Here is a 13,783-nt window from a genome sequence, read left to right as displayed (position 1 = left end):
GACACAAACACATAGTTTAAAATAAGTGTCTGGGTTGGAGAGATGGCTCGGCAGCAAAGAGCACTTGCTGCTCTTGAAGAGGTCCTGGGTTCAAGTCCAGCTCCCATAAGGAAGCTCACAACCATCTTGTCTGTAACTCCAGTTCCAGAGGATTTGATGCTCTGTTCTGACCTCAGATTCTACGTGCACATACATGCAGGCAAGAATACTCACATAAAAATATACATTTTTTAAAAACTATATACACAAAAGCAGAGGGGATGGTGGAATGCACTCCCGGGGGGGCTCTTTGCTCTGCCCATTTTTGCTTCTTGCTGTCCTTCCACCAGCCCCGGGTGATTTTGAAGTAAATCTAAGACTAACGTTTCAGCAGTGAATATTCCAATATGGATCTCCCACAGACCCACTCCTACAAATGTAGCCAGCACACCACTCAGCCTGATTGCTTTCCTGTTGCTATGATAAAACGCTCCAACAAAACAACTTTGGGAGAAAGGTTTATTCTGGCTCAAGGTTTCAGGGCCTATAGTCTGCTGTGGTAGAGAAGGCATGGTGGTAGGATCATGAGGCTAGCCCATCAGAGCATGTGATGGGCAGTCCAGAGGCAGAGGGGGAGAAGAGGACATGGAGCTGAGCTAGTATTCAAACCCGTAAGCTTTGGGGGACATTTCATGTTTAAGTCACAACACCACTATAACGTTCTCTTCCCGTCTTCACATCAGTAGTGGCACCATAGTCTTCTGAACAGGGTTTCTAAGGTTTAGTGAAGGGAGCCATGCTGCTCTTCACAGAAGGTTGTGTATTAGCTTGTCACCACTATAAGAAAATACCTGAGGCAATCTACCAAAAAGAGAGAGAAGGTTTATTTTGGCTCATGAATGAAAAGGTTTAGTCCATGGTCAACTGCCCCATTGCTTTTGGGTGGCTGCTGCTGCTGAGACAGAACATCATGGCAGGTGCAAAACCACTCACCTTGTCAGGCAGGAAGCAGAAAGAAAGGAGTAAGAGAATGGGGTTCCACAACGCTCTCAGAGGGCACACCCCAATACCTTAACAACCTTCTTCTAGGCCCCGTCTCCCAGCAGTCCACACCTCCTACAGACACAGATCCCCTCCCCCACTCTCCCACACCATACTCTAGGGACCAGGCCTCTAACATGGGCCTTCAGAGGACATTGAAGATCTGAACTGTAGCAGTGAGCATTGCCTCTGACTCAGTTCCCTCACATTCTCTCTCTTCTATCCTTCCGATTCCCCTGATCATGGATTCCAAGGCTTCCTGTTCCTGCAAGAAGTTCATTCTTTCACTTCTGTTCCCTTCTGTCCCTGTAAGAATGGCTGTGTTTTCCAAAGCCCAAGAAAACACCCAGGACAATAGCACACAATTCTCTGGCCATGGAGAGCTGATTTCCCTCCCTCCCTCTCTCCCTAGCCTCCCTCTTCCCTTTCCTCCTTCCCTCCCCCCCTTCCTTCCAATCTTCCTGAAGAAATTTCCCAGGACCCGAATTTCTAGCTTCTGACCTTGCCTTCCCTTCCCATCTGCAACACTATGCACAGTCCACAGGGGAATGGGCTAGCACCGGGCAGGGACATTCCTGGCTCTCTTTCTCACAGTGCTAACCTTTCCTGCCACTTTAGGCTCCTTGCCCTCTCTACAAATCTGAAAAACTCTCTCTTCTTTCCACTCCAGTTCAGTACCTGCTTCCTGGGGACAGGCACTTCCTAAGGGCTCAGTCACATCTAATGCCTCAGATTGACCCACTGCAGCCCAAGTTCAGAACCAGGATGCTGACGCTTCTGTGTCAGAGTTGGTGGTGCCAGGTACAACCTCCGTGAATGAGGAGGAGAACCATGAGTAAGAGTTAAGAAGGTATATTGGTCAGGGTTCTCCAGAAGGTTATCAGTTCTGCCCCTCTAGGGAACATGTGACTAAGAATGGATCTATTGATATATAGAAAATGGGTTCCCTTGAAACAGTCTGTAGTCCAGCTAATCCAACAACGGACGTCTACCAGCAAAAGGTCCAAAGCTCAGCAGATGTTTCGTCTGTGAGTCTGGATGTCTCAGCTGATCTTCAGTTATTCTGAAATCCCAGAGAAGTAGGCTCTAATCCGGTGATGGGATGGACTTGCCAGAGAGAACAAGAAAGCAAAGAGAGCAAACTGCCTTCTTTTGTCCTTATTTTGTTTGGTTTTTGAGACAGGGTTTTGCTGTGTAGCTTTGGTTGTCCTGGAACTCTCTGTAGAGTAGGCTGGCCCCGAACTCAGAGGTCCAACTGCCTCTGCCTCCCAAGCGCTGGGATTTAAGGCATGCACCACCACTGCCTGGCCTTCCATGTCCTTCATACAGTCTGCCAACAGAAAGTAGAGCTCGTACTAAAGACGGATCACCCACCTTGAAATCTGGATTAATAAATTAATTAGTCCAAATAATTAAGATAAAGCCCTTACAGGCGGGCCCAGTGGCTTGGGTTTTAGATAATTCTAGATATAGTCAAGTGGACCACCAAGGACAGTCAGCACAGTAGGTTAAACCCTGAGCCTTTCATTAGCAGTGTGGCTTTGGACATGGTGAGCAGCAGCTTAGACTAGCTGTTTCCCAGTGACGAGGCTGCTCAGTTTCCTCCCTGGATTCTACCCGCTACTGTCTGGCCCATCACTTCTAGCGCAGATTACTGCCACCACTGCCTCCCTCCCAAGTTGCATTCCTCCTCACTCTCCAGGTCCCTGGGTCAAAGAGCTACTCTTGGCTTTGATCCCGAGCCCCCTTCCTGGTTGAATCTCCCACCCTGTTTCTCTGCAGGCATTCCAATACCCTGGATGGTTTGTCCAAGGAAGACATGCTTCTCTCCATGTCTTTGCAAGCAGCCAAAACCTCCCCTGTCTTGCCACTACACAGCCTAGACATTGCTTCCTTGAGAGAGCCCTCCTAGGTCTGGAGACAGGCGGGGTTAGGGTGGTGCTCATGTCTTCATCCCCTGCATGTTCGTGTCTCATTTCAGAATCCCCGTGTCTCCTAAGCCTGGGGTTTTGCAGAACCCTCTGGTACCACAAGGGAAGCACTGGCTCCACAGTGACAAGACTTGTTTTCCCTACAGCTGCTGAGTCCCCCAGTTCCCCTGGAGAAGATCTAGCTTGGAGCCCAGGCTGTGACAGACACATGGCTGTGCAAAGCCGGTTAGACATTATGGAAGAGGTAAGGAGCACACAGCAGGAAGAGACCGAGATGCTTCATGGCCATAGGCCAGGATGGAAGCTTTGTGGAATACAAATCTCAGAAAACCCAGGCCAGTCCTGTACCCCAGCTGCCAAGCTAACGACTCCGTGCTCTAACTGGGATGTTCAGTTGGGTAATGTCTTATACACCTTACCTCCTAGGAGGCGTTGCTTGCACACAGAGTGAAATTTTTCCCTAGTTGGGTATACTGTTTGGTTTAGTGCGTCAACTTGACATGAGCTAGAGTCATCAGAGACGAAGGAGCTTCAGTTGAGAAAATGTCTCTATGAGATCCAGCTATAAGGCATTTTTTTTCTCAATTAGTGATTAATGGGAAATGGTCCAGCCCATTGTGGGTGGTGGCATTCTTGGTCTGATGGTCCTGGGTTCTATAAGAAAGCAGGCTAAGCAAGCCACGGGAGCAAGCCAGTAAGCAGCACTCCTTCATGGCCCCTGCATCAGCTCCTGCCTCTCTGGGTTCCTGCCCTGCTTTAGTTCCTGTCCTGACTTCCTTTTGATGGTGAACAGCAATGTGGAAGTATAAACAGAATAATCCTTTTCCTCCCCAACTTGCTTTTTTGGCCATGGTGTTTCATTGCAGTGATAGAAACCCTAAGTCATCGGAGGAAGGGAGAAATTCAACCATCAAAGTTTGTGATGAATCATAATTTAGGGTCCATACCTTTGTGTTGGGCAAAGTTTTATCTCCATTGCTGAAAACCCTTTGTTTTGCTTTTTGAGACAGGGATGTTCTGGAACTTACTCTGTAGACCAGGCTGGCCTCTTTCTCCCTCTTTCTCTCTTTCGTTCTCTCTCTCTCTCTCTCTCTCTCTCTCTCTCTCTCTCTCTCTCTCTCTCTCTCTCTCTCTTTCTTTCTTTCTTTCTCTTAGACAAGGTTTCTGTGTACCCAGCTGTCCTGAAACATGATCTGTAGATCAGGCTGGCCTCAAACTCAGAGATCCTCTTCCCTCAGTCTCCCAGTGCTAGGATTAAGGTGTGTGCCACCACTGCCCGGCCCCCAGGACTTTCAAAGCAGAAAGAGAGAACTGATTCCTGCAGATTGTTCTCTGACCTTTCCACACACTCCCAGTGGTGTGAGTGTGCCTCCCTACCCCAGACACACACACAAATGGACAGCTCCTAAGGTAGACTTTTGAGTTTCTCGCCCCCTACCCTGAAGACAATAATAATAATGTTTGATACAGTCTTTCTCTGTATCCCAAGCTAGTCTGAAATTTGTGGTGATCCTCCTGTCTCAATATTTCGAGCTTACAGACATCAACCACTAAAGTAATGTATAGTTTTAATATTCGAATGCTATTGCAATGTACTTGATATCCTTATTTTTTATTTTAAGCATGAACGCACTGTTCTGACACGAGGCCTCTAGGCTTTATTAGGTTGCCAGCAGGATCTGACACACCCCTTTAAGCAACCTCTAGGAACAAACTTTAAAATCACAAATCTGCCACAAGGGGGCGGTGCAACAAAAAGAATGTGTACTCTTATAGCCTACTCCCAAACAAAAAGATGCTCAGGAGGGAGTCCCTGTGCCAAGCCTGGCACCTTTTGAGGGCCAGACAGGAGGATCCTTAAAAGGGCAAAGAGAGCAAGCAGCCTGTGATGCTTTCACCTGGGGAAACTGAGCAGAGATCAGGTGAGAGCCAGGATTGGACAGCACCCAGCTTCCCCTCCACTGGACACTGGGACTTGGGGCACAGTGGACTTTCTTTAGGACATCACTAAGCTAAGCTAAAGTTGGCCCAACTTCTGTGCTTGACTTTGCCCCACCCTCCCCTCCCACTCCAGACCGTGGAGAAGACGGTGGAGCACCTGGAGGCGGAAGTGACAAGCCTGCTGGGCCTGCTGGAGGAACTGGCTCCAAACTTACCCCCAGGGCCCTTCAGCCCCAAACCTGACCTGCTTGGAGATGGTGAGTGGCTCAGATGGCAGAGGGATGTCTGCTGGGCCTGTTATCTAGGGTCCCTGGCAGCAGAATGCACAGGGTATGTTATGCCGTCCTAGGGGCAGAGTGCCTCAGTCTTCAAGTATTCTGGCTTCTGTGCTCTTCCGTCTCTTCTCCCCAGCCCCTGGCAGCCGGGGTCCTGACACCCTACTGATCCTACTGATGCTCAGTTCATCCCCAGCTCCTTATGTCCTGCTGTCCCAAGAAAGCAGAAAGCTGGAAAGAAGCAGTCGCTGAGCACAGCAAGGACAAGGGGCTCCTTCAGCATCCTCTGCTGCTCACCTAGGGAACCCGTTTTCCTTGCAGATGGCTTCTGACTACCAGGGATGGTGGAGCTGGCCAGCTGAAGTCATCCCTCTGAGAACCAAGCCAGCTCTTCCTGCTTTCCTGCCCCGCTTTGGTGTGAAATAAAAGCTACTATTTGGACCCGTTTGCTAGCCATGACCTTGGCTATCCCAGCTCCAGCTCCTCCTGTCTTACACCCTGAACCCCACATTGCTGTTCTAGCACTCAGACGTGGGTAACCTATGCAAGGGGACTTCCAACTTTCTTATTTATAGAGATAGACCCTGGAAACTGACTCACAGACTCACTGACACCAGAGGCCTAGAGTGGTAACTGCACACAGAAGCCCCTTTATGCAGCCTTGCTGCCCAGGCCACAAAACAGCAGTCACTGCCACCCAGGAGACTGTCAGAAACACAAGATCCAACTTACCCCATCAGAATCTCTGCCTTCATGTGATTCCCTGCCCTGCCCCACTGGTGGTGAGGAGTTGTGTGTGCAAGAAGAATCCTGTTGCCTGGTTGTGAATCTAGAGATGTACTTCCAGCTTCTTTTTAAAAAATTTATCTATCTATCTATCTATCTATCTATCTATCTATCTATCTGCTAATATGCAACGTATCATAACATATATCACATGTGATGCATATGCTGAAGAATATATATATACATACATATATACACATATACATACACACACACACACACACACACATATATATATATATATACATACATACATACATACATACATACATACATACATACATACATTAGTAAACTAAGTTCTTATTACATAAAATTCACTCAGGGAAATGATGCACCCTGTAGACCAAGCTGGGATTAAAGGTACACACCCAGCAAAACTTACCATTTTAACCTGCACAAATTCTGTGGTTAGATTCTAGTGTGTCTGGAGTCATCACCATTCTTTCCAGGACATTTTCAACACCCTAGAAAGAACTCTGGGCCTATACAGGAGTCACTTCCCTTCCACCTCTCCCACACCAACACTCTAGCAGCTGTGTGTCTTCCTAGACTTGCCTATGGTGGGCAGCTTCTGTGAATGGAACCATGAGTCCTTTTGTATCAGGCTTTCACTGGACAAGTCTCAAAGTTCATCCACGTTTCAGCGCCTCACTCCTCCATATGTGCAAAATGATGTTTTAGTGCATCAATGGACCACACCCATCGGTGCAATACGGCTGTCAGCGTAATCCACAGCAGCGGTGTCAGCGAAATCCACAGCAGCGGTGTTTAGCTCACAGTTGCTTTATTACTCCAGAGTGTCCTCCATCCTCCCATGGTCGGGGAGATGTGAGGGTTGGCAGCTCACTTGAGGCCCCTCTGGGGTTCTGGACAGGGCCCATGAGGCTAGAGAGGCACTTGTCTCTCTAGCGTGTCATTGTCCGAAGCTTTCTAACACAGCAGGAGTGATGGGAGACCTCTGGCCTGCAAGCCAAGCTCTATGCTCTTGGACATGTATCCCTCTCTAGACACCAAGGGGCAGGGAACCTGCAGGGCCAGAGACAAGAGTGCCCTTCTGATGGGAAGTCCCACAGTAGCACCTCCCTGGGTTGTTCCCTTCCTCCTCACTAGTATCCCTGAGAGGTCACCCCAGAAACCACATGAACACCCCACACCCCTCTGCCCTTTCCCAGGACCTAGGTGAGCGCACTCAGGGAAACCTATCCTATCACCTCTGCATCTGGCTCCTGTCCTGTGCCTCATCCTGGGCCCTGTGTGAATCTGGAGGGCATCTTTTGTATATCCTCAAAACACAGTCCCTGGCAGGTAGCTTGTGCTTGCGATTTCCACAGCATATGATAGATGTTTCTAGTTCAGCATATCCATTTTCCACTGGCTAACAGGGCTGGGATCTGTGAGTCATAAAGCGGAAGAAAACACGCTGGCACCAGAAAGACATTTCCAGAATGTTCCAGAACTGGCTGACTTTAATTTGGAAACAGCTTTTGGCTACAGACATTCAGGTTTAAGGCACATTCCAAACTACAAGGAGGTCTGTCATTGGCAGGGGACTGGCTTTAATTCTTGCATGGCTTTGCATGGAAAGTGGAACAAATTATTTTCTGGCCTTTTTCTAAAAAGGAGTGAGTTTGGCAAAAACAAAACTCATGACACATTCTCACCAGACACCACCAGGTACCCTTACAAGACCTCATTTTTATCCTAGGCAAGGACGGGGTGCCCCACTCCTCCCCAGAAACATGTATACAGTAAGCACACTTATATGCATCTGTCTGCCAATGATGGTTTAAAAAAAGTTTTCAAATAAAAATACAAAAATCACATGTCTACCACGAAGCTAAAAGTCTTAGCCACAAGCAACGAGGAATGAGTGCAGGAACTGAGAGAGATAAACATCTATTCTGCACAGTAAGAGCTGTGAGGGCCAGGGAGATGGCCGCCTGAGAACCCCAGCCCACCCGGGCCCTTTCGACACAATACGTGGATGAGGGGGGACCAGAAGGAAAAGACCATGGCTTTAGGGGTAGGAGGGAGGGGAACTGCACCTGGGGGTATTAGATAGGGAAAACTGAAGTGTGTGCTCTTTGGGCCTTTTCCCGGCCAATGCCAGCAGGGGGCAGAGATGAGCCACTGCCACCACTCAGTCATTGCCACCACAGATCTTCAGTAGAATCTTCCGATAGTCCCCAGAAGTGTCTCCCTGGTTGCAGAAACAAGAGCAAGGGTTAAGGGAAGCAAGGCCCCGAGTGTCCTTGTGGGGAGGCAGGTCTGTCAGAGGCAAGAGCTCCCACTCAGAGCATGCAATGCAGACCTCCCCTGTACAAGCGCTGTCCAGCAGCCCCCAGATTCTATGTAAAATGAAAGCCAAAAGCCAGACAGCATGGCATGTTTGTAACCCAGCACTGGGAAGGTGAAGCCAGGCAGATCCCTGGGGTTGGTAGGCCACTCTAGCCTAATCAGTAAGCCTTAGGTCCCATCGAGAGACTCTCTTAAAAATCAACATGGATAGCTTCTGAGGAATGACACTCAATGTTGATGCTGGCCTCCACAGGCATATGTATGCATACGAGCATGTATACACACATACATGCATACATACATACATACACACATGCATACATACATGTATACAGTATAAGGACCTCCACCCAGGGCTGATCAACTGCCTAGAGCAGTTACACTGAGTTCTACTGTAAAGCAATGCTGTGCTCTTCCTTGAAAGCAGCATTTTTGTGGCCACCCACGGAGGACACCATTGCCACCGCAGCCTCCGCTTCTCCACAGATCAATCTCTGTCTGACATCACTGTGCTTTCTCCAGGAGGACTGCTCAGGCTTAGCTAACTTCAGATCACTTTCTGACACCCTAAGCCTTTTGAAGCTCTCTGAGGACAAGGTCTGTGGCTTCTTTAGCTGTCACAGAATACTAGCGATGCAGGCCAAGCTCTGACAGTAAAGACAGAGTCTCTGCTACACACAGCCTCATTTCATAGCTTGGGAGTGGGGAATCTTCTCTTCAAAGATGAGCCAAACAAGTCTGAAATGAGGCCCTGCAATGTTTGCTGGTGACTCAGTGTCAACTCCTGCCACTCCAGCTCTGGCACACGGTGTTTCCTCCAGCATTTGTGTAGACTGCTACCACACCGGTGGTGGAGCTCCTATTACCTTCAAAGATGCTGGCCCAGTGCTTGGAAGGTTTGCAGACACTGCTCAAGGTCACAAGGTTACTAAGCAGAAAAACCAGGATGACACTCGCAGGCTGGGACCCCAAGACTGAGCTATGGATGTGGTCGCCACTATAAAGTGAATGTGGAAAAAGCTAAAACTCAGGAAGCAAGAGCTGAGCTCCACAGACCCTTGGGCAATGAGCTCTCCTTCTTGGTGGATCACTTTGCCTGAGATAGGGGAAGGCCTGAGATTTCTTTATACCATTGGTGGGCATTCCTGTTAAGTTACTAAGCACTGGGATCCTGGAGGGTGGGAACACAGGGTTGTGACCTGGCCTGTCCTCAGGATCTTGTGATCAGTTTGGAGGCGAGTAGATGAAGAAGCTGTTCTAGAGGGAAGGGAGATGGGAAGGGCCTGGAGGTATTGAGATGTTAGAGAAGGCCTTATCGGCCCCTAATCCCTTACCGTGATATCGTGGTACAGCGACTTGCCGTACATCCGCTTATACTCCGCTCGGATATCCAGCAGGTCAAGCTCGCTGCGAGACACCATGATGCGAATGAGGGTCCGGTCTTTTGTTCCTGCTCCCTAAAAAGTCACCCAAAGTATGTGCATGGGGCTTCCCACCGGCCCCAACCCTCCCGTACCTTCTACACACAGCCCACAGTGGCTCCCTTAGACCCAGGAGTCTTTACGATGTCCTGAATTAGGGCCCCCTGCACACAAGAGCTCCGTACCCTCATAGCCTTGTTGAGCCTTTCAGCAAAGAATGCCGGGGTGTTCTTGAGGCATTTCACTGCAAGAGAAACACAGCATAAGGTCTGTAGGACACAGGAGGGCACACACGACCTCAGGTCCTCCTACGAAGCCTGGACATCAAATCTGCCACCAACCATCTTCTTCCTTTCCTGCTGACTGCGATCCCATGAATGTGGCTCCACACACAGTAGGACCACCAGCCCAACCATCACTGAGCAAAAACCAGGAGGGCTGTACATAGCCTGGGGGTGTGAAGAGGCGCCAACTTCATGGATATCGTGAGGGCCGTGAGGGGGCAAACAGAAAAGCCCTCACGGAGAAAGGGAGGCCACGGGGTGTGATGTCATGCTTGGGCCATGCAGAGAAATGAGGATCTATTTATTTCCTGTTCTAGCCAGAAAAATCTACAAAAAACTAAAAGAAATGGGCAAAGTGATGTCCCTCGGCAAGTCTAAAGGGAGGTGGTGGGGGCGCAGAGCAAGAACCCAGCTCCATATTAGGAGGAGGTTCCGAGAGCTGCCAAGACTTGCTGTGGAGGGCATGCTGCTGTAAGAGGCACACCCCGTGCTGGAAGCTCAGCCAGCTCTCTCTAGAATGGGCCTGTTTTGCTGTTGCAAGTAAAAATTCTTCCATGTGTTTCCATCACAGACAGCTGACAATTGCCTACAGGGATGTATTTTTAGAGGAAACTTGGCAGGATGTGAGTCACCTTCCTCTAGGAGAGCAGCTGGATGGGCTCCCACTAATGCCCAGATCCCAGCTCCTTTCTGCAGAGCTGCACTGCAGACAGACAACAAGAGCCACGGAGCCCACCAGCCAGATGGTCCAGATGAGCAAGCTCAGAACTTGTGCTTCTCTCACTACACCACCTTCAACCGCAGGACACTGAGCACCCAGCTTGCAACCCACACTGCCCAGTGGGTGGGCAGGCAGGCAGGCAAGCCCCAGCCAGACACCTACCCACAGCCAGCATGCCCTGCTCCAGGTCCCCAGACATCTCCCGGCAGATGCTCTTCTCAATGTCTCGGCCCGTCATCCTCTGATACTCATTGAAAACTAGCAAGAAAATAGAAGGGGCATGACAGGCTTGATCATGTTCTCTCAAATCTCCATGTTGTAGGCCCGACCCTCAGCAACTTGGAATATGTGTTAAAATAATGGCATGATAGTGGGCCCTGAGCCAGTGAGCTAACCAGTGGCATCTACAAACAGGAGGTCAGGACACACGTGTGCGGACTGACAAATCTTGGCCTGCAATGGGTCTTTTGCCATAGGGTCTTTTGTCTTGCTCTTCATACAGAAGTACAGCTCTTTTCAAACCCCACTGAGTATTCATCACTTAATATCAACAAGGCTCTACTGTATGTCACGCTGGGCTGAACCATACTTTCATGACATTAGGCATAATAAATTCATCTTTGATTTTTTTTTTTTTTGCATGTAATGGAGTCACATCCTATAACCCTCTGGCTTCCATGGATCTCAGCCTCTCATGTGGCCAGGACTACAGATTTGTGTCATTACCTAGCTTTAAGTGTATTTTTGACTTACAACATCTTCAAATGGGTTTGTTGGATAGCATCTCGTCATAAAACTGAGGAACATCTGTCTAGGAAGAGACTACACAAACACAGGAATGAGGAGGCTCATCCACAGAGAGAAAGAGAGGCCTCACAAGAAACTAATCCTGGCAAGCTTATGAGTGTCCAAAACTCTTGAGAAAACACATTCCTGTTGCTTAAGCCCAGTCCATGAGGAGACACACCCTGAAGAGTCCGGCCTCTTTTCCACTCCGCCCTGCACAGCCCGCAGTCAGATGATCCCTTTATCAGAGCGGTCAGTCAGCTAACCGATCTCAGCCCACACTCACAGTGTCCTCCTCCAGTCTCCACATTCCCAGCCTGGGCCCCTCTTATTTCATGAAGCAGGCTCACCTTGCTCGGCCGCACTGTGAGCCTCGTGAGCTCTACCCCACTCAGGCACAACCCCACGTTGTTCTGCTGTGCTGAAAGCCTTTAATTATAAACCCAGGAACTGCCGAGTGCCACAGAACAAGCTGGTGGCTCCTAGGGGAAGGAACCTGAGTCTAGTGCTAACATCAGCATCGATTTCTCCTCCTACCCCTGCCTCAGTTTCAATCAACTATTTCCCGATTTGGGTCTTCTGCATACCAGGGCTGTGGCTTCTACTTATCTGATATTTTCTGAACATTTCTTCACTTTTCTCCCATGTGATAACGCTCTGAAACCCGATAGTGACCTAAATGTTCTATACTCATTAAAACAAATGAAGATAAATCCCTATCACAAGTGTTCAGCGTGTATTGAATAAGAGACTGGAGTGCCCAGCCCTCACGGGAAATCTGTATCACACTCCTCCTCCCCAGGCTCTGGGATCACTGCAGGAGAGAAGGCAGAGGAGCCAACGTGGGGGAGGACTGCAGCGGATATTTACCAGGCATGACAGGGCCACTGGACAGATGAACTCACAGTGGCTGTGCCGCCATGCACAAGACCTGTACAAGATCAAGCCAAAAAGCCTAGCCCAGACAGAGGACAGAGAGGGGCTCATGAAGCCCCAACCCTAGCTCGGAGGAGCCATTAGCAAGTGATAGATGGATGCTAGAGTCAGTTTTCTTTAACAATGTGGTCCCTGAGAAGCTACTTACACCAGTAGCTGGCATTGCATCAGCATATAGACTGGAAATAATTCAGTGGTATAGGACAGGGAGAGAGGTGGGGGAAAGGGAGAAGGGGAGGGGGAAAGGAAAATGGAGAGAGAGAGAGAGAGAGAGAGAGAGAGAGAGAGAGAGAGAGAATATGAACGAGAACATAACAGCTGGATATGGTGGCACATGCCTTTAATCTCAGCCCTCAGGAAGCAGAGGCAGGCAGATCACTGAGTTTGAGGCTAGCCTGCTCTACACAGCCAGTTACAACCTAGCCAAAGTTACCTAGTAGGACCCTGTCTCAAAAAGCAAACAAGCAAAACAACAACAAAAAGAGCACACATAGTTGGGGGGTAAAGTGGAGAGTATGGGGAGGGGATGGGGGGGTCAACTAGATCAAAACACATTATATGAACACGTGAAATTCTCAAACAGCAAAAATGATGAGTGCATGTTCATGCACATTTTACTGCAGCAGTCAAGAGGTTAAAAAGCATGTTCTGGGGACAGGGCTCAAGCCCAAACTCAGCCAGGTTCATAGTAGCTATGCCAGCCTCATGCCAGTCCTGAGACGGAGGGAATACCGTCTCCCTCCCGAGTGCCTGAGTCCTGGGTCATGAGCAGCAATGCTATGATCCTCGCCTCCCTTCTACCCTGCAGCGCCGACAGCCTTTCCAAGCTGTCTACACTCTGTTCTGATCCCTCACCTGTCTGCCCACAGGGGCCTTCGGACACAGGTGACCATGGCTTCCCTTTCTCCAGGCCCTCCCAGCTAACCGGCTACTCTGTATATTCCTACAATAGTTCAGGGCCCCGCCTTCAAACTGCTGCTTTTTCTCTGGTTCCCCCAAGAAGATCTATTATAGCCCCAAGACCTCAGACACCTGATCCCTCACAGCTCCCAAACATCCAAGCCCAAAACCTCTCCTGACATCCAGACTCGTCAGCACAATTATCTTTCTGATGCCTCTGCTCCCCATGTCTAGCCCATCCATAGCTCCTAACCTCAGTTGAGAGCCGCCATTTTTCCACTCCCTCAACTAATAGAACTCCTCTGTCTTCCTAGGCCCTCTCTCTCCAACACACCATGTCCAGCTTCTCAGCGAGCAGGCTGAATTCTGGTCCCTTCTCCTGAACTCCCCATCCAGGCTTCCACCAACTCCCCCTAGGTCACTGCATGGCTTTCCACCCGAGCAACTCAACTGCAGACCATTCACCCTCCCTGCATCACAC

General features: G+C 49.4%; 2 protein-coding genes across 2 annotated transcripts in view; one reads left to right on the top strand and one right to left on the bottom strand.

Moving 5' to 3' along the window:
- Window positions 1-5,611, top strand: part of Plac9 (placenta associated 9) — a 12,627-nt gene extending 7,016 nt beyond the window's left edge. The window contains exons 2-4 of the mRNA XM_028754120.1: window positions 3,098-3,195; window positions 5,026-5,149; window positions 5,489-5,611. Coding sequence (XP_028609953.1) covers window positions 3,098-3,195; window positions 5,026-5,149; window positions 5,489-5,499 — 233 coding nt within the window. The 3' untranslated portion in view covers window positions 5,500-5,611. The remainder of the gene's footprint in view (window positions 1-3,097; window positions 3,196-5,025; window positions 5,150-5,488) is intronic.
- Window positions 5,612-7,389: 1,778 nt separating this feature from the next.
- Anxa11 (annexin A11) overlaps window positions 7,390-13,783 on the bottom strand; it is a 45,723-nt gene continuing 39,329 nt past the window's right edge. The window contains exons 12-15 of the mRNA XM_028754079.1: window positions 10,843-10,938; window positions 9,861-9,919; window positions 9,589-9,711; window positions 7,390-8,156 (exon numbers count right to left, since the gene is read on the bottom strand). Of these exons, the coding sequence (XP_028609912.1) occupies window positions 8,097-8,156; window positions 9,589-9,711; window positions 9,861-9,919; window positions 10,843-10,938 (338 nt within the window). The 3' untranslated portion in view covers window positions 7,390-8,096. The remainder of the gene's footprint in view (window positions 8,157-9,588; window positions 9,712-9,860; window positions 9,920-10,842; window positions 10,939-13,783) is intronic.

Source organism: Grammomys surdaster, unplaced genomic scaffold, assembly GCF_004785775.1.
Source record: "Grammomys surdaster isolate TR1022 unplaced genomic scaffold, NIH_TR_1.0 125979, whole genome shotgun sequence".
Classification (NCBI taxonomy): Eukaryota; Metazoa; Chordata; class Mammalia; order Rodentia; family Muridae; genus Grammomys; species Grammomys surdaster.
This window is presented reverse-complemented; position numbering and strand designations above follow the sequence as displayed.